The sequence below is a fragment of the Ochotona curzoniae genome, unplaced genomic scaffold (assembly GCF_017591425.1).
Source record: "Ochotona curzoniae isolate NIBS_2020 unplaced genomic scaffold, NIBS_Ocur_1.0 patch4, whole genome shotgun sequence".
Lineage (NCBI taxonomy): Eukaryota > Metazoa > Chordata > Mammalia > Lagomorpha > Ochotonidae > Ochotona > Ochotona curzoniae.
The window spans coordinates 320212-344993 of NW_024466972.1; the positions used below are offsets into that span (position 1 = coordinate 320212).

At 36.3% G+C, this 24782-nt stretch overlaps 1 protein-coding gene across 34 annotated transcripts in view; it reads right to left on the reverse strand.

Annotated features, from left to right (window-relative positions):
- LOC121167605 (regulating synaptic membrane exocytosis protein 2) overlaps window positions 1–24782 on the reverse strand; it is a 471939-nt gene that overhangs the window by 310411 nt on the left and 136746 nt on the right. For 15 of the 34 annotated variants that reach the window (XM_040997136.1, XM_040997135.1, XM_040997144.1 and 12 more), the window contains exon 1: window positions 6778–7724. The exons of 18 other annotated variants lie outside the window; for them this stretch is intronic. In XM_040997136.1, the coding sequence (XP_040853070.1) occupies window positions 6778–6899 (122 nt within the window). In that variant the 5' untranslated portion in view covers window positions 6900–7724. Of the gene's footprint in view, window positions 1–6777; window positions 7725–14659; window positions 14702–24782 lie in introns of those variants that run through there. One more of the 34 variants, XM_040997125.1, reaches the window with a different exon arrangement.

Genomic DNA, 24782 nt, shown 5'->3' on the forward strand with positions numbered 1-24782 from the left:
AAAACTCAAGCCTCTGAAAGATACATTGAAAAAGAAGTTCAATGACTTAGGAGTGAGCACAGAAAATAACGTGAAAAAATCAAGCAGATATTTCACAAAAAAGGTTTACCAATGGTCACTTACATATGAAAAAGTATTTGACAACACAAAATCACACATAGAAAAATACCACTATAAATTCAAGAGAATGACAGAAGTGGAAAAGAACTAATCTCATCAAATGTTCAAATGTGTGCAAAACACTTCAACCACTCAATGTTTGAGTGGACATTTTAGACAAGAAATGACCTCTTAAAAGACCAGGAATTATAAAACTAGACACCAGCACAATGAGGTACAAAAATATCAAACAAAATAGCATCATTTCCTTCAAGAAGGTTCTTGTTTTTCTTTTTCATTTCTTCAGCGACACATTAGTCACTCAGTAGCATGTTATTTAAATTCATGACTTTTTAATTTCTTTTTTTTTTCTTTCTGTTGTTGATTTTGTTTTGTGGCTTTTCATTTAAGGGGATGTATAATAACTGTGTAATGGAGACTATCATATCTAGTATCATGCTATTTAACTTCATGGTGTTGTAAAATTCTATTTTTCATATTGTTGATTTTGTTTGGTGGCTTTTCATTTAAGGGGATATATAGTAACTGTGTGATGGAAACTATCATATCCAGATGTGAGAACACAACGCAGTATGCATCTCTACTTCTAGATAAAGATGGATTCTCAATTAAACTGTTAACTATATCTTGACAATAGGTTGCTGGACTCTGCCATTGTCCATGCCCACAATGATGGACTTTTGACTGCTTATGAAGAACTATACTATTGTAATAATATAGGAGATTTCTACAGGGGGAGGAGACTTGAGAAGGAGGAAAGAGAAATCACAGGGCCTATGAAGCAGTATCGTAACATAATAATATTATTAAAATTAGAGGAACAAAAAAATGATCTGGATTTATAAAACTAGACACCAGCTCAGTAGTTCACTATTTTTTTCTAAGTATGCACCAATCAAAAAATAAATATGTTGACAGAAAAAGACTTATGGAGTCATAAAACGGAAGACTATCCAGGAACAAAAAAGAATATATTAAGAACAGCATACTAATTTTTAAATTATACTGAGTGAAAAAAATCTTAATAAAAATACTACAATCTAGGTGACTGCAAGTGTATCAGACTGTAAAGCATACAAAGTGAATCTACTAGAGGGAAGGAGCAGTGGAAGGAATGCAAGAGGTATATGTTTGGGATTTTGGAGATTAATAAATCAATACGATCTAATGCAAGCAGCTCACAGGTTACTGACCAACAACAGCACGTACCGATATTCAACACATGGCTGCAATATACAGTAGAAAAGTCAAGAATCAAGCAATTCATACTCAAACATGGCAGTTATACCTGTCTGTTTCCATTACCAATTCTGTGACATTTCAAAAGGCACATAATGAGATGAAACAATAAAAGAGTGAAAGTGTTAAGTCCTAAGTTTGCTTGAAGAAGATACAGGGCCTTAGATTTGCTCAAGAGAAAATAGTTATGAATAGAAAACTCTTCAAATAGTTTTTCTTTCTTTCTGTTTTTTTTAAATCCCAACATGGATCCTATGTCCTCTTTCTATCACATACTTATTTTTTGTGTAGAAGAAAAACCAGAACTGTTCCATTTCTATCTCTTTTACATACTGAGTTAGACATTGAAGGAAATGTTCTCTTCTAAAAATAAACAAAGTTTAGTTTGAAAAACAGTAGGCAAATAAAGAGCTCTCACACAGTTTAAAAAAATAAAAAGCAATTTTAATTGCAAAGGCTTTCTCCATTTTGCACTGTTAAAATGTTAACCTACATTTTGGACATACTTTTCAATTCTCAAATTCAGAAGCTAACCTCAAGTTTTAGATCTGTTCCAGAAACTTGGGAGTAAGATATAATTTCTTTTTTTAAGATTATTTATTTTTATTTCAAAGGCATATTTTAGAGAGAAAGAAGGAGAGACCAAGAAAGACATCTTCCATCACCTGGTTTACTCTTCAAACAGCCAAAATAGCCAGAGCTGAGCCAATTGAAGCTGGGAGCCTCTTCCAGGTCTTCCCCATGGGCACAGGGTCCCCAGGCTTTGGGACATCCTCCACCACTTTCCCAGGCCATTGGCAGAGAGCTGGATCAGAAGTGGGACAGCTGGGACATGAACCAGTGCCCATGTGGGATGCTGGCACCACAGGACAGAGCATTAGCTTGCTGTGCCCAATGTGAGGGCCTTATATTTTTGTAAATAACTCATTAAGGGATATGAACATAGCATATAAATGCAATAAATTAATTTTACTATAGCAAATAATGCCAAAATTAAAATTTACTGTAATGATCTTTGATCCTTCTAGCATCCTTCATGATAATATAGAAGTTGTAATAAAAATGTAGTCAATATTCATCTGTGACTCATCAAAACCAGTAACTTGATAAAAGTTCTTCCAAGATACAAAATACCTAATAACTATACATCAGTATTAGATTACATATTTTTATTTAAAATGTGATATATAGCTAAAGTTCCCAATAAATGACCTGGTAAAAACATTAACGATACATATATATGAATCAAATTATTTACATTTTATATTTAGAAACCAGAATTCACTAGTTCTAGAATTCAGATATTTAGAAATCTAAAAAATAATTAACCAAAAAATAATAAAATACCATAAAATTATTTTATATACTAGATGTTGTTAAGATTTTTATATGTACATAAAATGTTTACATCAGAGTTTTGAATATTTTAAATTTCAGAATGCAAACTTCTCATGAAGTACATTCCTAACATGAAGAGTTTACTGTGCTAGATATTACCAATTCCAAACAATGCAAGCTATATACATGGCATCATTACAGCTATGAAAAGTAAGTGTTCTTTCAATGTCAAAGTAGTTATTAAACTACCATGATGAATAAAAAGTGTCTATGCCAAAGGGTTTGAACACAAATTAGTGACTTCATTGTAAGTAAAGCCACACTATCAGACTAAATAAACATGCTTCTTCCAAATGAGAATTTGTCTAAAATATTAATGTTTCAGAACACTGGTAATGTTTCAATAGAAAAGCATCTATTTACTGTAAGTGAATTTAGAGCCTACCTTTCAATTTAATAATTAAAATAGACGTATAATCTATGGTGAAATCACAACATGCATATGAGAGAAAAAATGGTATGAATATGACTCAGTGGAAGACAGCAGGCATAGACCAAAACGACTTCAAGCAAACCAGAATGCATTTACCATACTTATGACTGCAAACATTAACCAATCTAAATATTCCTTGTTAAACCTAAACTTATAGTTACAAACATTGGCATACCTTCTTATACATACATGAAGAGGAAGAGAAAGACTGTTCAATTATGCCCCTATGTGGCCAGACTGTACAGCAAGTTCATCACCACATATTTAGTGAAAAAGAAATAATCACATCCACAGGGAAATACAGGTTCCTTCACAGTACAAGAAAGATTTCTACTAATCAGTAAGCAGGAAAAACTTACTTGTATTAGGTAAATTTTCCACTAACTTTATCACAAGACAGTTATGATTATGTCACTTGAATATTACCCTTCAGCAACTGATAATTCAGAGCAATAAATTCTACTTTGAAAATAATCTTTTCTAGCATCTTGATATACATGTTTGCTTCCAAAGACAAGATCACATCACAAAATTAGATTTTAAAATTAATTCAGTACTTGAGGACTTTTTAAAATTGGGAACAAAAGCAATTATGTTTGTATTCTTATTAAATAATTTAACTGGGGGGAAAATGAGTTTACAGTGAGAAGTCTTGATAAGAAGGACTTAATTTAATGTGGCATTTCATCAAAATCTACCACATGGATCTATATAGGTTGTAAACACACTTTTTTCTTCGCTAAATCTGAAATTGCTTAAATTTAGCCATAAAAAACAACAAAAAATACTAACTTCTTCCTGAACAAAATGGTATTTAAGCACCATAGAAGCACACAAGAACTCTGAGACTGAAACCCAACTGCTATGTTACTTGATTTTGAACAAAAAGTTAATCTAAAATACTTTAACAATTTTCATTCACAACATTTCGCTATTCATCAGATAATTAAGTAGTTGAATAATTGTTATTAATCTCCTTAGAGATTTCTGATACCTACAGTATTGTTGAGGTTTATAAAACTTCGCTATCTTTGAAAACTTGAACTTGGATATGTTTTTAGGAGTGAGTATTGTGGATGATTTCATTTCTTAAATCTTTAATGCAAATATGACATTTAAGACATCTGATTTACCATGAAAAAAAAAACAAAGAAAAAAAATGGATGAAAGCTGAGTTAAAGATTTGTGAGTAAGATTAGTTATGTAAAAGTATCAGGTTGAAAGTAAACTGAAGGAATCTTAATAATATCATCTACAATTAGGGTACAATAATAAGCTACTCTTCTAGTAATTTCTCCTAAAAACCAATTCAAATTAAAATACATTTTAGTTGCCTAAATCTTTGATGTTTCATTTCTGCTAGTAGAAAAAACCATAGCTAGCGTCACAGTGCAAACACTGCATATTGCATGCCAACCAGTTCCAACAAGTAAATGATTACTGCAACAACCGCAACTGTTCTTTCCAGGAGTGTTACTTACATAATTGATACTTAAAATCTCAAAATCATTCTAGTTCAGCACATAAAGCTAAAAGGTTCATGATTTAGAAACAAAATTTAAGTTACTGTAAGATCACATCTTCTGAGGACATGCTTGGGTCATTTATTCTTCCCTGTTTTTTTTCCTCAAAAATAATTTTTGTCTATTATCATCACTTTCTCCTTCATCATTACCTTAAGTGTTAATACCTCAGCATTTTTAAACATAATCTAAGAAGCATAAAAAATGCAAAAAGATTATCTAATCTGAATTGAAAACTTAAAATGTAATATATGGAAGCTAAAATGTATATTCATGTATTTACTTTCCATTTGTCATATCTCAAGTAGCTATTTGCATAATTGTTTGGGGCTAATCAAGTAGTTGACTATTTTTGAAGATCAATAGCTAAAGTTGTAAAATAATACATATAAGACTAAAAATTCAAGAACTCAAAAGGCAAGGAACAGCATTAATTCATTATTTATTAATGAATAGTTTTATATGATTTTAAACAATAACCAAAGTAACTAAATTAGAATATTGATTTCCTAAAAGCATTAGAAACTTTCCAATTTAATGCTTAAATGCAGCAACATAAAATTCCATATTTTCATAACGGTATTGAAAGCACCAGAAACTTTTAAGCAAATGCAAAAGTGAAGTTAATGCAACCCCCTCAAAAAATAGATATTCTCATATTTAGAAACTATTACTTGAACGCCAATTTCTATTACTATGCATTATTAGCACATGATCTATTGTGAATATACACTGATTCCAAAATGCATAATTTTTTTTCTGTAAAGAACGAGATGGAAATAACACAAGGGAAAGATTCATAAGGGGTGAGTACACAGCTTAAAACCATGGAGCTTCAGGCACAGAAATTTTTAGAAAACCATAGTGTTACTTTTACTACAAAATATCTTACAGTATGTATTAACTGCTTAGTAAATTACAGATATTAAATATACATTCTAAATTTAAAAACAATTATGTTTAAAGATAGATAACCTATTATACAATATCCTAACATTTCATATGCTATTATATATTTTATTCTGAAATAAAATATGAAAAAATAGTTCACTAAACAGAAATGTTCTGAGAAAAAGTACAATTCTAAGAAACAGATTGCTACTCCACATTCCAAAGCCTTAAATATCTGATATATCCTGTATGATAAGCATTTTTAAGCTCTGTAATAGGCTGCCTCACATTGCTCAGAGATCCTACAAGAACACAGCAAACCCCATCCAATATTCTTTGCACTGTTAGTTCCCATCAGTTTCCAGAAGCTTTTAATGCATTACCATGCTCACAGAATTTCTCAGTTTTTCTCTACAAAATGAAGTACACATTATGAGAAAAGCTCAAAACTAAAATAACATAAACATGGGAAGGGCTGTATGATACAACTGCATCTTAACAGCATTCCTTAATAGAGCGTCTCTTCTACTACATGCCAGGAAAGCATCTAAGACATATGTTCTTAATTTAACAACCGTCAACAGGGAAAAAAAAAAAAAAGATCGTTGAAAATTCAATAGGAATTTATAACAAAGAATCCTCCCAAACTAGCCAACCTAATACAACACACTATCAGCAGCCAAAATACAGCTTATTGAGGAGTGGTTATTTCTGCAGAGGGGATATCTTGGACCCAGAAAACATCCCCTGTATGCTTCCCAAGAGCACGCATGATTGCTAATTCACATTTCCAACGTATCACATATGATTAGATAGTCCCATTTCTATATATGCAACGTAATCACTGCTGTGTTCACAAAGAAAACATCTAGCCGAGACTTTAAGTAAACCATTTTGCTGATTAGAAAATCAAAGAATGAAACAGCCTGATAACTGTGCTGTATTTCAGAGGCAAAGCCAGTAAAATATAAGAAGCTTTTTGTGCCTTAACGTAAGCTTATTTTTTCTTAAAATCAAGTTAAGAATACCATATAAAAGCTTATATTTGCATTCAAAAAGACAACACCCTTTTAATACTAACATATCAGTGCAAAAGAGTTACTTCAGATATGCAAGATTATCATCGTGAAAAAGCAATATTAAAAAGAAAGAATGCAGTTTAGCTCTACTCACCTTGCATTGTTCAGCGTTTGTCCAAAAAGCTCATTTTGTAAAATATTTGGTGGGGATGAAAAAACCCCATGGAAATGAGATAAAACAGAATTGCAGACTTGGCGCAATGTCTCAAATTGCATTTTCTTTCCTTTTCTCCCCCTTTCTCTTATTTTTCCTTACCACCTGTCTTTAAAGTCATCTATTTGTAGACACCATCAAATAAAAACATGCCAATCAAGTTCCATATTTCTCCTGAGCTCTGTAAAAACTGTGCTTAAACGAGCAGGGGTTGAGAGCTAATTGTACAGTCATTATTCTTCTAGTTCAGTCGGAGAAGATTCAGTACTCGTGCAGCTTTCGGCTTTCCCCTGACTGTAGCAAGAATTCCAAACGGCAGTAAGCTTGTGGGCATTCCCAGCTCAAGAGTGAAGCCGAGCTGCTTTCATGTACTCCACTCATATTTCTCTAAGCCTATTAAAGACGTGCAATGAGGAGATGCTGTCGTCAGGAGTTTCAGCACATCTGGCTGCCAGCAATCAAACCTCAGAAGTAATAAAAATGGGGACAAGGTATCTTCTCAACGTGACTACTGGGTGAGAGAGGAGGAGAAATTATACAAGTCCCCCAATCCCTTCCTCTCCTCTGAAAAATGAGAAACTCCAGCAGCACGGCATGTCTCTAGCTGCTGCAGAGGACCAGCTCACTCTAAAAATAAGTGTAGGTCCTTCTTGTGATCTCACAAAGCACTCAAAGTATGAGAGCTTTTTTTATAATCTACATTTATAATGTCCTACTTCTAAACAAAGATACATTTGAAAGGGGCTCACTAAGACATCTTGGCTTCTTATTTAAATGTAAAAATTGTTCTGTTTATGTATTTTTAAATAAGAAATGACTGGCATTTAATCTGGCTTCTTGCTGAAGCCCACACATAGTGACTACATGGTTAATCAAATCATTGTCAGAAAAAAAAAATACCTCTGCACTGAAATTCATCTAAACAACGCACACTAAATAAGAACTTTTCCATAAATGAAAAACAAACAAGACAGACATGCTCAACTATTATTACTTTATTTCAAAGCATTTTTTAGAGGAGGCTATTTCTGAAGGCCCCCAAGTCTTAGGTATCCCTGCATCATCACCCATTCTTCATAATTCTTTTTCAGAAAAAAACCTTAGGTCATTCTACATCGACACATACAGATGCATCTATGAAAAGGTCTCCAGGAGAGTAGTGTCAAGACCCAATTTTAATATCAACTCACTTACATAAGGAGACACTTGCCAATTTTTTTTCTTTTTTTGATCTTTCCTTGTCCCTTACCTGTTTTCGAGCCTTTCAGTCCTTTTTACCTCAACTCTTAGTCCTGACCCCGTGTCTCCTCCCCCATACACATCACTCTGTTGAAGTCAGACTCATACCGCAGCATCTTAGTATTACACGTTTATTTTGCATTATTATAGTTATAGGCTTACGCCTGCCAAAAAATTCACCAGTTTTTCAACCTTTTCGGTTCCTTTGAGTGCTCATTGACAAGAGTGCTCCTATTTCAACTTCTCCCTGTTATGTCCCATTATGTAAGTGCACAACCATTTGCACACTCATATATGCATGTGCAATACTTCCTGTAATAAAGCATTATCTAAATTTCTCTTTAATTTTCAAAAAAATATATGTTAATCTTACTATCATTTTTTAAGATTTATTGATTTTATTGGAAACTCAGATATACAGAGAGGAGCAGAGACAGAGAGGAAGATCTTTCATCCGCTGATTCACTCCCCCAGTGGCTGCAACAGCTGGAGCTGAGCTGATCTGAAACCAGGAGCCTGGAGTTTCATCTGGGTCTCCCATGTGAATGTAACATCCCAAGGCTTCGGGCCGTCCTCGACTGCTCTCCCAGGCCACAAGCAGGGAGCTGGATGGGAAGCGGGGCCGCCAGGATTAGAACCAGCACCCATTTGAGATCCTGGCATATGCAAGGTGAAGATTTTAGCCACTAGGCTATTGCTTCGGGCCGCCTTGCTATCATTTTATTGATTTAAAAAAAAAAAAACCACACAACTAGGCCATTAGTGAATAAACGACCCCATTTTAAAGAAACCATTGCAACAAAGTTCTTTGCTTTGGACTGCAGTCCCTGTGCCCCTGCCCGATCATCCTGTTTTCTACATATGTGCACATGTGTATGCTTGAATGCACACATAAATATACACACATAGGCATTAACCATTGCAGACAGGCCAGCCTGTACAGATTAACCATAAAACCAGCTACAATGCTCATCTCTATGGCAGAAGATATAGACACTTTTTAAAGTCCTATTTTCAAGTTACTTTCACAGTTTACACTATCTGTAATGAAACAATAGGTTTGAATGTTCCCCTTACGGGTAGATTTCATTTTTATAAATAATCAAAAGCATGATCGCCTGCAAAGTACTAAACCCATTTTTATGGGTCCTTCAGTGTTTCAGAATTGGGTCTGAAGGCGAGATCACAGGAAGAGCGCTGGAAATGGCATAAGCACCAAAAATCTCACCGAAGGGTCTAGGAAACAAATTCTTTAAACAGTGAACAACACAGAACGACTTTCCCCGGGGCCTTACTTTCCCATTCTCACTAAACAGCACTCACACTAATGGTCAGCTCCTCAATGTCCTAGACTTGTTTTCTGAATGCCACTGTGTCAAGATTTCCTGTTGCCTATTTAGCATCCCTATCTTTTACTCTCATCATACTCTGCACCTACCCTTCAAAGCATTTTTTTAATGCATGTGTCATCTTTACTTAAAAGGAAACATTTATTATCTTTGGGAGTGGCATACCAGGGTAGGGTAGGCTAGGCTTCCACCTTCAGCACCAGCATCTCATCTGGACATCAGTTCTAGTCCCGGCTGCTCCACTCCTACTCCAGCTTCCTGTTTCTGCCCTGGGAAAGCAGCAGAGGATGGCTCAAGACCTGGGGGTCCTGCTTCCCTGGGGAGATGTGGAAGAAGTTCCTGGCTCCTGTCTTCGGGCTGGCTCAGCTCCAGCTTTAGGGACATTACAGGAAGACCTCCATCTCCGTCTTTCCTTCCCTAACTCCAACTTTCAAATAAATCTTTAAAAAAATACTTATTGCCTTAATTCAATGAGGTTAAGCCCTCCGATCTCTTACTTACCTAGCACAATGCCAAGAAGACAGTAGGAATTCCATATACAAGTTGTCAAATAAAAAATACCAGAGCTTTATAGAAGTCAATTATTTTTATCCATACTCATAAATTGTACAGGAAACTAAGGCCTTCATTTTGTACTTAGCTTCTTGCTTATTTCCTCCTAACCTATCATGTCATGTTGTAAGACTCATAAATAAAAAAGCATCAATATTTCCAATTAAAAACATAGTGCCTTAGACAGACCTTATAAATAACATTGTTCTAAATTTCCCACAGTGCATAATAACAAAGTAATGTTAGAGACTTCTATGAAAACAGAAAGAACATTCTATTCAATTCAAATGGCCTGGCGCTACAAATATCCTGGGGTTTAACTCTTGACTTTAACACTAAATTAGCCTTGACACCTTAAAATGCTGACTTTATATGTGTGGGCTATAGTTTCTTGAAATGTGCAGTACGTCATTTACCTCAAAGGTTTGTTAGTGTGGATATTAAAACCTGTAATATGTATAAACTCATTTGAAAATTCTATAGCACATATTCTTTGGAAATGATCCCACTAGGAACTAAATACAAAAAAAAAAAACCTTCTGGAAACTGAATTATAAGATTGCATTCAGTTATGCTTATTTTTAAAAAGATTCATTTTATTTTCATTGGAAAGGCAGATTTACAGAGAGGAGGAAAGACAGAAAAGAGATCTTCTGTCCGATGATTCCCTCCCCAAGTGGCTGCAATGGCCAAAGCTTGAGCCATTCCGAGGCCAGGAGCCCGGAGCCTCTTCTGGGTCTCCTAAACAGGTGCAGGGTCCCAGGGCTTTGGGCCGTCCTCAACTGCTTTCCCAGGCCACAAGAAGGGAGATGAACGGAAAGTGGGGCTTCCAGGATTAGAAACAGTGCCAATATGGGATCCCAGTGCGTGCAAGGCAAGGACTTTAGCTGCTAGGCTATAGCACTGGGCCCCAGGTCTAATCTGTTTATCATAGATACTCATAACAAATATTTACAGAGCTTTCTTTGCACAAGTCTCTATTAGATGTTGGAATACAATTCTTATGACTACCTTTTTGCAGGGAATTTAGACAAATTCAAAAATCTTCTAAATAAGATCACATGTACAACTGAAACCATAAGGAACATTAGTGTTCACAAATGTTATGGATGGGGCCCAGTGCTATAGCATAGCAGTTAAAGTCCTTGCTTCGCACACCCGGGATCCCCTATGGGCACAGATTCTAATTCCTGCAGCCCCACTTACCATCCAGCTCCCTGCTTGTGGCCTGGGAAAGCAGTCAAGGACGGCCCAAAGCCTTGGGACCCTGCACCCGTGTGGGAGACCTGGAGGAAGCTCCTGGCTTCAGATCAGCTCAGCTCCAGCTATTGTGGTCACTTGGGGAGTGAATCATCGGACGGAAGATCTTTCTCTCTGTCTCTCCTCCTGTCTGTATATCTGATTGTCCAATTAAAAAATAATAATAATAAATAAATTTTCAAAAAACAAACAAGTGATATGGATGGTAGCAAATGGTTTCTCTATAACCATTCTATGACAATTTTCAGAATCTCACCAGAAATAACAGAATTAGCAAGAGATCTTACAAAAGAGGTTAAGAAAGTTCTGGAATCAAAGACAATTTCACTGAAGAAGATACCTAAAAATCAGTCAACTTGAAAAGTTTCAATCAAAAAACAATCAATATTTTTGAGAACTGAATTGGCAAAATGTTGATCAGAAAAAGCGTATCATTATATCACGTTTACTGCTAAGAACGTATATCTTTGTAGCCATTTGAGAAATGCCAGGTGATACACTTCAAAATATTTTAAAATGCTCAAAGTCTGAGAGAATACTGAAGCAAGGTATAAAATGATCCTATAAATTTCCTCTGAATGAAAATATTACAGATTGTCCCCCATTATACTTATTTTATATACCAATCACAAAAAACCTCCACGTGTAATTTACACTAACACTAAAATTATACTGAAATCACTGTCTCATATTAAGTATGATATTAGTCCATGAACTTTTGCTTAGTAATGCCAAGTAAATAAAATACTACCTATTAATTTTCATGTAAATAGTTACATTTTTGCCAATTTATATGGTCTCTTCTTTATCAATAAATTTCAAACATTCTATAAAAGTTAAAATTGTTGGGCCCGGCACAGTGGCACAGTGGTTAAGGTCCTCGCCTTGCACGCCCGGGATCCCATATGGGCGCCGGTTCTAATCCCGGCAGCCCCGCTTCCCTTCCAGCTCCCTGCCTGTGGCCTGGGAAAGCAGTCGAGGACGGCCCAAAGCTTTGGGACCCTGCACCCGCGTGGGAGACCTGGAAGAGGCTCCTGGCTTTGGATCAGCATAGTATCGGCCCGTTGTGCTCACTTGGGGAGTGAATCATCTGACGGAGGATCTTCCTCTCTGTCTCTCCTCTCTGTATATCCGCCTTTCCAATGAGAAAATAATAAAAATAAATCTTTAAAAAAAAAAGTTAAAATTGTTTGATTAGTACCATGAAAGATCCAAAAGAAGCCAAAAAGCCAAAATTTAGCACAAAACTTAGCTTTATACTGTTTATACTTTATACTGTTCTCAAAAATATTTGAGGTGTAAGCTCAAGTTAAAATTATTTAACAGCCTTGGCAAATGTCTCATGGCTGTTAAGCTAAATGTTTTAAGAAAATTAACACCATTGTCTATGTCCACAATATCATGTATATTTTAATAGTAGAACGATGGACTTGTGACTGTTGCCAAAGGACCATACTATTGGTAACACTAGCCGGGAAAACGGGCAGGGCAGGCTAAGGGAGGAGAAATATCTGTGCCTATGGAACCACATCATGAAAATCTAGAATTATTAACACAATTTGAAAAGTCATGAGCCTTACCTTCTAAATTAATAACATGAACCTCTTATATAAGACACAATCACCCATGACATTTAGATTTTTCTGGTCTTAAATTTAATCCTTAAGAGCATCAAAGTGTTTCTAATAATATATACAAAATTAAAATGTGCCAATATAGATAATCAATGATATAAAATATCTATAATCTCTAAAATGCTAATACTCCTATCAATATAATTAAAACAAATGTATGGCTCTGCCATTCTTCTTTCATTGACCATCTGAAGGATCTAACCAATGAAAACTCTAAGGATCATAAGATGATCCAGATACCAAATACTTTGAAAAACAGGTCTTCATATGTTTTCATAATTAAACATTCCTTTTATAAACATTTTTCTGAATCAAAATCATAGAACCATTCACCCCGGGGAAAACAAAGAAAGAAATCAAAAGCAGACTATGGTATTCCTAACAAAAAGAGGAAAGAGAAGGCACTTATTTAAGCAGAATAATTTAACATATGCTTCAAATTCAAATGAAATACATGGATGGGATAGAGTAGGAACAGCCAAACCTAAATATGTACATCAAAAATCTAGAGTATACCTGAAGTACTAGTGTATTTATTTCTATTCACAATTTTTTCAAATAAAATTCAGAACAGTTCAAAATACAGCAGTTTTCATAACAAGTTTCTAAAGTTTTGTTGATGACAACAGTTTTGACACACAATAAAAATTAAATAGTGCCTTAATTATGCCCCTAGTTCTAACCACTGCTGCTAACCAGACTCATGTCACTGTCTCAACCATCCAAACCTGAAAGGAAAAGACAGACATACAGAAAACCATCACAAGCATGTGAAAGCTCCACCACCATTGTCATCTCTCTGACGCGTCTTTCTAACTTACAAATAACGGCCCAATTTCACTGCTTTGTCTCCAGGTTCATCATGCTGAAAGGTGCATCAGAATTGCTTCAAAACTCCAGATCCTGGCCTGTTATGGTAGCATAGTAGCTAAAATCCCTGCCTTGTATGCACTGGGATTTCATATGGGCACCGGTTCGTATCCCAGCTGCTCCACTTCACTTCCAGCTCCCTGCTTGTGGCCTGGGAAAGCAGTTAAGGATAGCCCAAACCCATGTGGGAGACCCAGAAGAAGTTTCTGGCTTCAGATCAGCTCAGCTCCAGCTGCTGCAGCCACTTGGGGAATGAACCAGTGGATGGGGTATCTTTCTTTTTGTCTCTGCTTCTCTGTAAATCTGCATTTCCAATAAAAATAAATAAATATTTTTTAAAAGTCTAGAGGCACGGAAGTTCTTATTAGAGCGGTTCCCTCACCCCAAAGCAGGCAGCAACATAAATAAATAGTTGTCTTCATGAATGAAAGAGTCAAGATATCAAACCCAGATTGACACTACATGATGAGAATGTCCTGAATAACACCTGCAGATTATACCAACTAGAAGAAAGAGAACCAAAAGCTCTGAAACAGAAGAAAAAAAAAGTTGGCAAGTCCTTCCAGTGTTTGGACTGCCAGTTCTGAGTATATATCCCCTTGGTAACTACCAAGAAAACCACTGACAGAAACACAACAATTTCAGGGAGCTATAGCAGCAGAGCAAGATTCAACTTCATCTATAATAGTTTTATTAACCAGAAACAACAATATACAATTTTTTATAGCCTATAGGACTTTCAAGATTCACATCTAAGCTTGCAAAATGCTTCCCTGTGGCATTTCTACTCCTAGGAACTACTAAAAGGCTTTAGATACTGCAATGCACTAAATGTTGTTATGATACAGAAATATCAGAAATAATCATATGCACAATGATAAATGTGTTTCAGCAAAACAGGAGAGCAAGGTAGAACACTGTGCAAGTATACAGGCCTCCAAGAGTTCCCATTCTTGATTCCTTTGTCTCAGGCAGGTCCTTTCTACTCTGAATATTATGAAAAAGAAAATATTATGGCTGTCTCTGCCACAGGCAACCTATGCCATAAAAACAAATACTTGTTTCAATTTTCACTTCAGCTGGCATAAAAACTGCCTTGGAGGCCCTGAAAGGGGATGGGTTAGGGCTTGTGCTATGGTATAAAAGGTAAAGCTGCCACCAGCTTCCAGTATGGGCGATGGTTCAGTTCCAGTTGCTCCATTTCTGATTCAGCTCTCTGCCAATGTGCCCGTGAAAAGTAGTGAAAGTTGGTCCAAGTACTTGGGCCCCTGCTACTCAAATGGAAGACCTAGAGAAAGCTGCAGGCTCCTGGCTTCAGCATGGCTTAGCTCCAGCCACGGCAGTCATCTGGGCAGTGAACCAGAAGACACTAAGATCTCCCTGTCTCTCCTTCTCTCTGTAACTCTTTCAAATAAGTCTTTAAAAAAAAAAAAAAAAAGAGGAGGATGGGTACAGCAGGGTGGGTACAGCAGGGTAAGCCACTTTTTGAGATGATCACAACCCACACAGCAGTTGAATTCCAGCTACTTCCTTTCAGATTCAGCTTTTCTTTTATTAAATACACATGGGAAGGCAGCAATTGATGGAGACCCAGACAGAATTCCTGTCTTCCTGTCTCCTAGCTTCAGTGCATCCTAGCTCTAGCTAGTGCGGCATTTAGGAAAGTGAACCACTGGACGGAAGATATGTATGTAAGTATGTGTGTATGTCTGCCTTTCAAACAACTAAACAGATCTTTTTTTAAAAAAAGAAAGAAAAGTCTTAACATTATTCTATGTTAATTGGCTTGAAGAACATCAATTAGGCTTAGCACTGAAGAAAAATGCAACCACATAAAGTATGGAAACAAATTTTAAAGTTAAAATATTTTCTTATTATTAGAATTTTCACATTCCAGGACATTTCCCATTAACAAAAAGGTATATTTTTCTGACCATTCAATTAGGTTTGTAGCAAACAATAAAGAGCTGCTCACTACCGGCTGAGTGTAACTGAGCAGTGATGAATCAGAATTTACTCTTTTCACGACCCGGCACTGTGTGGTAGCCTAGTGACTAAAGTCTTTGCCTTGCACACATTTGGATCCCATATGGACAACAGTTTGAGTCCTATCAGCCCTGCTTCCCATCCAGCTCCCTGCTTGAGGACTGGGAAAGCAGACGAGGAAGGCTCAAGGCCTTGGGACCCTGCACCCAAATGGGAGACCCGGAAGAGATTCCTGGCTCCTGGCTTCAGATTGACTCAGTTGCAGCTACTTGAGTGAATCAGCAGATGAAAGATCTTCCTCTCTGTCTCTCCTCTTCTCTGTATATCTGACTTTCCAATAAAAAATTTTTTTTAAAAATTTATTCTTTTCCGTTGCCTACTTTCATGTTCGTTTTTATCTTTATCATTTTCTGCCGTCCTTCCTCGTCAGCCAACAGTCTATCACTATTGAACTCCTACAACCTGCTTCCTAGGAGACTCAGCTTAAAGGGAATAACAATGATGAGTGCAGCAGCATTTTTTGTTTTTTGTGGGTTTTTTTTTTTTGCCTATTTCAATATTAGTGAAAGTTTTTAAAAGCTACTAACAAGTTAGTAGCTCATGTTAGTCTGTGATGAAGATTCTAGCAACTATTTTATTTCTCTGCCAACTGCTTTAATATCTGTAAAGTTTTCATGCAGAGGATATCAGAGGCTTGGGGGAAGGAGAGGTGGAGACAATGAGTTATGTATGTTAATTGATAAAGCTCTTTGAAAATCTTATGCCAAATCCAAAATATCTTCCAATCCTATCATGTTGTAATTACAAAAGGGATTACATCAGACAATTATCTCATTTCCCTGGATCTTTGCCCTAATTGCCTTTATTAGGACTTCCTCTTTATGTGTAGGTATCCAAGGATATCACATTTGCTTTCACAGTTCTCCAAATCCTCTACTCCTACATCCTCCTCAATGAAATATGCTGACCATAAAGTCACTTGAGGATGGAGCTTCAGCAATAGCTGGCACCCACAGTATGAAGCATGGATCCCAGCCAAGGGTAGTCAATCTCAAGACTATACAACTCACCATGCTCTGTTTCAGGCAGTATCAAGAAGATGAATCTCTGTGCACATTCATTCATTCAAATTGTATTTTTACAGTACTAATTACAATCTCTTGGGCAATTTTCTAAGTGTCGGTGAATCCACAGGAAAAAGAGAAAAGGGGATAAAAACAGGAATAAGAGAGGAGAGAGAGAGAGAGAGAGAATATGGGCTCAGCCCTTATAGCAACTTTAAGATAAGATGGATACTAAATAAATAATTATATATGTCATTGAGGACATATCATTCAGGTATTAGCCAAGTCAAAAGAGAAATGAAGGTCAAAAGATGGAGTCTACTTTGATATAATTAAAGAGCAAGGACAGTGCAGGGAGAAATTGAGTAACTGGAGCAGAAACAGGAGTCACATCCTACAGCACATGCAACAGTGTTGAGTATTTTGATTTTTAAACAGATCTATGAATAATTTTGTGTTTTTGTTGTAACAACCTTCCTTTGTGTCAACAGATTCAGCAAGTCCAAGTTGTCAGAATGAAAAACTCAGAAATGTACTAAAAAAAAAGAAGAGGAAATACAACCAAAAACACACCAGAATGTCATTTTACTACATATAGATGCATAGATATCAGCTAGGAAGCGAATGTAGCAGTCAAAGCAAGATGTTGGTCTGCTTGGATTAAAATGATCAGACTAAGAAGGGTGGAAGTACTGGAACTAAAAAGGTGGATGTTAAGTCAACATATCATACTGATTGATTGGCTATGGGATGTGGGAAGGTCAAGAAAGGAGGCAAAAATTATTCTTAGATTTCCCTCTTAAATAACCAAGCTGAGAGTCTTCAAATCTGCTGAGACAGAGAATTCTAAAAGGAGTTGAGATAGGTTGATGGAGTTGAAAGGGGAAGATGATGAGTTGTTGAATTTGAGTTATATATAAGACAGCAAGAACCATAGATTTGTAAGTAATTGGATATGTCACTCTGGAACTCAGAAGAAAGCCTTCCGCTGAAGCTATAACTTAAGGAACCATCAGCATGTTAAGAAATGATGTCAATCAAGCAAATGGATGAGATCATCCTATGAGACAGCTCAAAATGTAAAAAAGAAAAATGAGAAGTCGCAACCAGTAATCAAGTTTCATATGAAGTCATCAGTTCAGTTTTTAAGTACAAGCCATTGAAAGAGACACAAACAGGAGTAGCCACTCAGGTAGATGGAATGTTACCGAAGTGTGGTAACTAAGAGGTCTACAAAGGAAAATGTTTTAGTATTTACGACATGATCAATTTCATTTTACGTGTTACCTGTTTCTCCAAACATTTTCCTGAAAACAGTTACTTAGGCCTGGAATCTCTCACCCACTCCCCAGGATCCAGACCCAACCAGTAAAAATGGCCTCAGAACAGGCAACTTCCACCACCAACTCCCATTCTCCCTTTGCCAAATGCTAACCAAAAAAAACATTTTTACTCTTCATACAACAAAAACAGAGACATGAAAATAAACTCATGAAATCTAAACATAGTTCAATCCAATCCTCACAATTTTAAAATACAATTTCCTAACATATATATATATATAAAATAATCAAGACTAATCAGAGATCCTTGCTATTTGTGATTATCAAGTTTGAAAACAAACATAAAAATGAATATAATTTTAAAATATTCATTCTATAATTTTCCAACTAGCTTATTCTTTTTCTTAGTAGTTTTCTCAAAAAACAAAAAAAAACATAGTTGATCAATTTTAGAAGGTTTAGTGGTATGATAATGAAAAATAATAGCATTTATTTAAAATGTGAATCGAGTCAGCAATAACCTTATCACTATATTCTTTTCTCATCTTACAAGAGCTTCCATGGACCTCGCATTCCACTCCAGGTTCTACTTCTTGTTTGCTTGTCCTCTTCAAAACAGTATTTCTTTTAAAAAGTTCCACGTGGATTTCTATGGCTATTTTTTCATTTCACATTCTTTTATCAAACTATCTATTGCAATTCTGTTCTTTTTTTTAAACATGTTATCCCAACAGCACTGATACAGACATTATGCTGTCCTCGTCGCTTACACCATTTTTTCTTCTTCTTTCTTGAAACGTGTGGCACTTTTTTCTTAACATCTGTCACTGGTTCTCTTGAAGGACCAAATGTTAGGGATGCTCAATACCTGTGGTGATCTCTCCCGTCACTTAACGCCAGGCTCTCTGTACGTGACGTGGGTTCCATGACTTTAAATATTATCATTATATTATATCTTTGCTTTTATTTTCCCCTAAAACTTCAGACTTATTTTTCCCTAAAACTAAACACTTATTTAATGTCAATTTAGCATTCCCAAAAGGTCAAAAGGGCATCAGAAACACAACGTAGTAGGCAGATTGCCTAATTTCCACATCAAATTGCTGTTCTACATTTTTGCCTATTTAGAATACTATTATCTAGAATACCCAACAACTTATAGCTAAACATATTCAATCCATCAGCAGTTTCCACCAACTCTACCTTCAAAACAGTATACAGAAAACAAAAAGTACATAATTTTAAATCCATTTAAAAATTTTAAATCCATTTAAAACTGACCTAAAAACCTATCAATGTTTTCCACTTCACAAGTGTAATTCTAGTTCAAGTTCCCAACATCCCTCTCAGGACTGTTTCAGTAGTTTCCCAATCTGCATTAATCACGCTCCGTAAAATCCATTCTCCACACAACACAATGGAAACAATAACATCGTGGTTCTTCCATGCTTGCCTCCTGCAACGAAGGGGAGGGATTGGATGGGATAATTACATCACTAGTTCCTGGCTCCTGCGTTAGCCAGGACCAGCATGGCCATGTGGGCTAAAGGCTAGATTCTCTCTCTTTTTCTCTTCTTCTCTCTCTTTTTTCTTTCTCTCTCCCCTTTTGTGTCTTTCAAATAAATAAATGTCCTTTTTTTACAAAAAGTATAAGTCAACGATACAGTATTTAATTATACCCATTTTTAAAAGAACCTAAGCTTTGAACGTGAATATAATTCCAAAATTGCACATTTTCTGAAAGAATAAAATATTGGAGCACAGATCAAAATATACTTAGGCAGGAAGTGGAAACACTTCAAGGACAAACTTCAAATCTTCATTTTTTTTTTCATTTTAATCCCAATTCTTATTAAACAAAGGCAATCAGAAGAAACTATTTTAATTTTTTTCCGGACAAGAATTTTAAGTTACACCACAATTAGCCTATATCAGTGAGTTTTAGATACGTGTCACTGAACTAAAAAATAGCTCTTCTGTGCCTCAATGATTTTGATTCCCTGCTTTATGCAGTTCTGAAAAAAATCAGAAAACTTTTATGTTCCATATAACTAAAATTTGTCAATACTGTTACAACAACACAAATGAACTCCTATACAGAGAAAACGAACACTCAAGTGGATAAATGAATAAGATGAAAAATAGAAAATTAACCAAAGTTTGAAAAAATTAGTGAGGGGAAAGTACGATTAGAACTAACATCAAAGAAATAGACAAAACGTGGAAATACAACAAAAAAGAGAAGAAAGAGAAAGTGGAGAGTGCTGTGGCAGTAGAGAGGGGAGGTCACCCTCCAGCCTAATTTTCCAGTTGAAGCACTGTGTAATTAGGCAAGCACAGTGAGAACTGCTCTGCAAATAACCTTCAGATCAACCTTGAGAGACCTTTCCCAGACAAGACATTCCAAATCAGACCTCAAAACTTCCAGCTGTGTCAAATAACATGTACAAGCGGCTCTCAGGTGGGTATTACAAAAATTAAAGTAGTCGATTACAAGCAACAATTTGACTTCCCATGCTATTTTTTGCTGTTCGCTCTCTGAAAAAGACTAGCAAAGCCAAAGAAATTACTAAGGAATAAATCCACATGGTTCTATACCAACGTCCCTAACAAACTATTCCAGATCTGAACATCAGCACAACTGATCTTATACTGAGCTTTCTGGAGAGACACAAAACAAACTTCATTCTTCAGGATTCCTAGGAATAGAAGCAGTCATGCAAAATTAAAACAAAGTCATGATTAAAACAAAGTTCCATGATTACATATCATGAAACCATAAACATACAAATACAAAAACAGACTCGGTTAAAAACACTATTTTAAAACTCCTAAGCTTTAAACCTAATCTGGCAATGATCGCTGCATCCTTGCAGGTAAATGTTGCATTCAAAGCATGCCAGGACCATTTCAGGGAAACTCTGACTCAATCCACTGCCTGCAAAAGGCACTCCTTCCACTCCTCCCGGTACCAGTCAGCTAGCATAGTTTGCATCCATTTGCTTATGGTAAAAAAGAGAGGAAATAAACCGCAGGAAACTCACGGACAAAAGCAAAAATCAGACGGAAGACAGGCAAGGGAGGATGATCACACACAAACCCAAGATCTGACTACTAAAACCTTAAACTGAAATCCAGCACTTCCTAAATGCGGAAAGCAAGGATCCCACCAGGGCCCCCACTCCTTTTCACAGGAACTGCAGTTTCCAAGCTCTATTCTTTTTTTCTTTTTATGATTTTATTTATGATTTATTTATTTTTATTGGAAAGGCAGATACACAGAGAGAAGGGAAAACATAGAGGATGTTTTCCATTCGATGATTCACTCCCCAATGAGCACAACAGCCGATGCTATGCCGATCAGAAGCCAGGAGCCAGGAGCTTCTTCTGGGTCTCCCACACGGGTGCAGGGTCCCAAGGCTTTGAGCCATCCTCAACTGCTTTTCCAGGCCACAGGCAGGGAGCTAGATGGGAATTAGAGCTGCCGGGATTAGAACCGGCGCCCATATGGGATCCCAGCGTGTTCAAGGCAAGGACTTTAGCCGTCAGGCCACGCTACCAGGTCCTTACGATTTTATTTTTAACTAGAAGGTTATATACAGAGAGGAGGAGAGACAGAGAGGAAGATCTTCTTTTCGTTGATTCACTCCCCAAGTGACCGCAACAGCCAGAGCTGAGCTGATCCGAAGCCAGAAGCCCGGAGCTTCTTCCAGGTCTCCCACATGAGTGCAGGGTCCCAAGGCTTTGGGCCGTCCTCCACTGCTTCCCCAGGTCACAAGCAGGGAGCTGGATGGGGAAGCGTAGCCACCAGGACATGAACCACCATCCATATGGGATCCCAGCACATGCAAAGAGAAGACTTGAACCACTAGGCTATGGCGCCGGGCCCTCAAACCTCTATTCTTAATGCTGAAATAATATTTGCCTTGTTTTACTCTCTTTCTCCCATGGTTATACAAAGGAGTTCTCCAGAGAATAAATTATGTGATATCTCAAGATACTGAACACACAAATTATCCTTCAATGAGATACCCAAGTAATTTCCACTTATTAATGCCATTTTCTCACTACATTTTCCTCTTTTCTCTTTATTTTTGTTCTATACTCCAGAAAGGTGCTATGAAGAGTTCGTAGGCGGATAAAAGAAATAAAAAGAAAAGGTCTAGGTCTGGCACAGTGGCCTAGAAGCTAAAGTTGTTGCCTCCAACGTGCCGGGATCTCATATGAGCAACAGTTCATGTCCCTGCAGCCCCGCTTCCCATCCAGCTCCCTGCTTGTGGCCTGAGAATGCAGTCAAAGATGACTCAAACTCCTGGGACCCTGCACCCATGTGAGAGACCCGGAAGAAGCTCCTGGCTCCTGGCTTCAGATCAGCTCAGCTCCAGTCTTTGCAGCCATTTGGGGAGTGAATCATCGGACAGAAATCTTCCTCTCTGTCTTCCCTCCTCTCTGTATATCTGATTTTACAATAAAAATAAACAAATTATTTTTAAAATCTTTTAAAAATGGAAATCCATGCTTACTTTTTCTCATGTTCTACAGGTTTTCTGAAGATTTCTCACATTAACTTTCTATTACTGCAAAAGAACACATCACAATTTTAGTGGCTCAAAAAAAGATGCATTTGTTATCCTACAGTTTCTATAGATCAGAAGTTCCAGTGTAGTGAAAATGAACTCTCTGCTCAAGATGTGCCATGACTAAAGTCAAGGTATTGGCTCGTCCATGCTTCTCTCTGGAGACAGGGTCCTTTTCATGTGTTCCACAGGCAGCACTCAGTTCCTTGTGGCTCCAGAATGCAGCTGCTTTAATGCTGGCTATCACCCGGGTACTCTGCAGCTCCTGCAAGCCCTCAGCTTCCTGGCCCCTGGGTCTTCAACCCTTAACACCTGCTGGTTTATTTCTTTACAGTCCGTGGACGAAACTCTTCCTCAAATGTAAGATGTAATTTACATACTGCTTGTCATGTAACTGACAACCCCATCACCTTTGCCATCTAGAAGGTCACAAATTTCATACTAAAGGGAAGGGTAAGACTCATTTGTTCATCAAATTTAGAAGTTTGAATAATACATATGGATAGCTACCCTAGAATAGATTTCCTTTTATTTTTAAATTAACACAATATATTTTCTGTTGTTGGGGAGGGTAAGTGGCAAGGGAGGCAATGGAAATACCTGAGTCTATGAAACTGTATAAAAAAGAAAAATTTTAAAAGGTAGGTTTTCTTTGTATTCATAGTATGATAAATATACAACTTCATAAGTAAAAGTCTGTAAGTCCTCACTTTTATAATAACATAGAAATCTAAAAACCAAAAAGTTTAACAATTATTTTAATCTAAGTTACTAACTTGACACATGACAAAATATGAGATTTATTATGTGCAAATGTTATTACTGTTTTTCAAAAGCAATAATCAACTCCTCACTATAAAATGAATTTTTAAACTATCAAATATATTCACTAATTCAGCTTTTTATATCACTTAGTTTGAAATTTTGAATTATGATAATCATTTTTGCAAATGTATAAATTGTTCCCACTCATTACCATCCTTTATATGAGATAATTGTAAGAATTATATCCTTGAGTATATAAAAATAGATGGGTTCTATACATAGAGAAGAGGTTGCTTAACTATAATTACAAGCAAAAATTTATTTGCGCTAAGTAATGGAGTAAGAAGTTTGGGGGATTCTATTTCATAGTAGTATAATTATAGGTAATGATAATGTATAGTATATTTCTTTTAAAACAGAAGAAACTAGTTTTGAATGCTTTCACCATAAATATTAAATGTTGAAGAGACAGCTGTACTTACCCCGATTGGACATGACATCATGTACATACACATGTGCAGAAACATTGCATGGCAACCCATAAATACACACGCTTTTTGTTGTGACGCCTCAAGGCTTTAAAAATCATTAATGGCTAATAATAAAAGCAGGAAGAGACACTGAAATCCCAGGAATTTCTACACTCCACAAACTTGCTTTCCTACACTTAGACACTATGCTGATCTTGTCTTCAAAATTCCTTCACTGAAATTTTGTTGAAGTTTTTAAAAAAATCTACAAAACTTTTCGTGATCTCTCTCTCTCATTGATTTCTGTCATTTAAATTCACTATTTTATTATCTGCTTTTATATATTTCCAAATTATATGTTGGTGCATTTACTTGTTCAAGTTTCAATTGTTTATTCTACTTAATTACTTCATTTCTTAATCCCAGCTTAACAGGTTATAAATCACAGCACACAGCATCTTCTATCTTGGTATTTCTCCATACAAAAAGGTGTTAGATATAAAGAATTCTAACAATAAACATTCTGTGATTAAGTAACTTAATTAGTATTTGATGCAACATAGTTTCGGTGGGGATTCTAACAAGTACTGCACCACACTTTCACTAGACATCACAAAGACTAGGAAGCTGTATAATTTGTTGTTCATACTAAGGTGCTGTTGAGAATTAAAAGGGTATTCTCAATAGTTACACCAGGACAGCTTACATAGGCTAGGAACTACTGTGACAAACAGGGACACAACCAACAACCCAAAAATAGAATACACACACACACACACAGATTTTCAAGGACATTCTTTAAAGTACCACTAAAATGGAGTGAATGCAAGTCACAAAGCATAAGAATTTCTTTTAAAGTTTGCTAAAGCACTTAAGTATCCTAACATTATTTCATT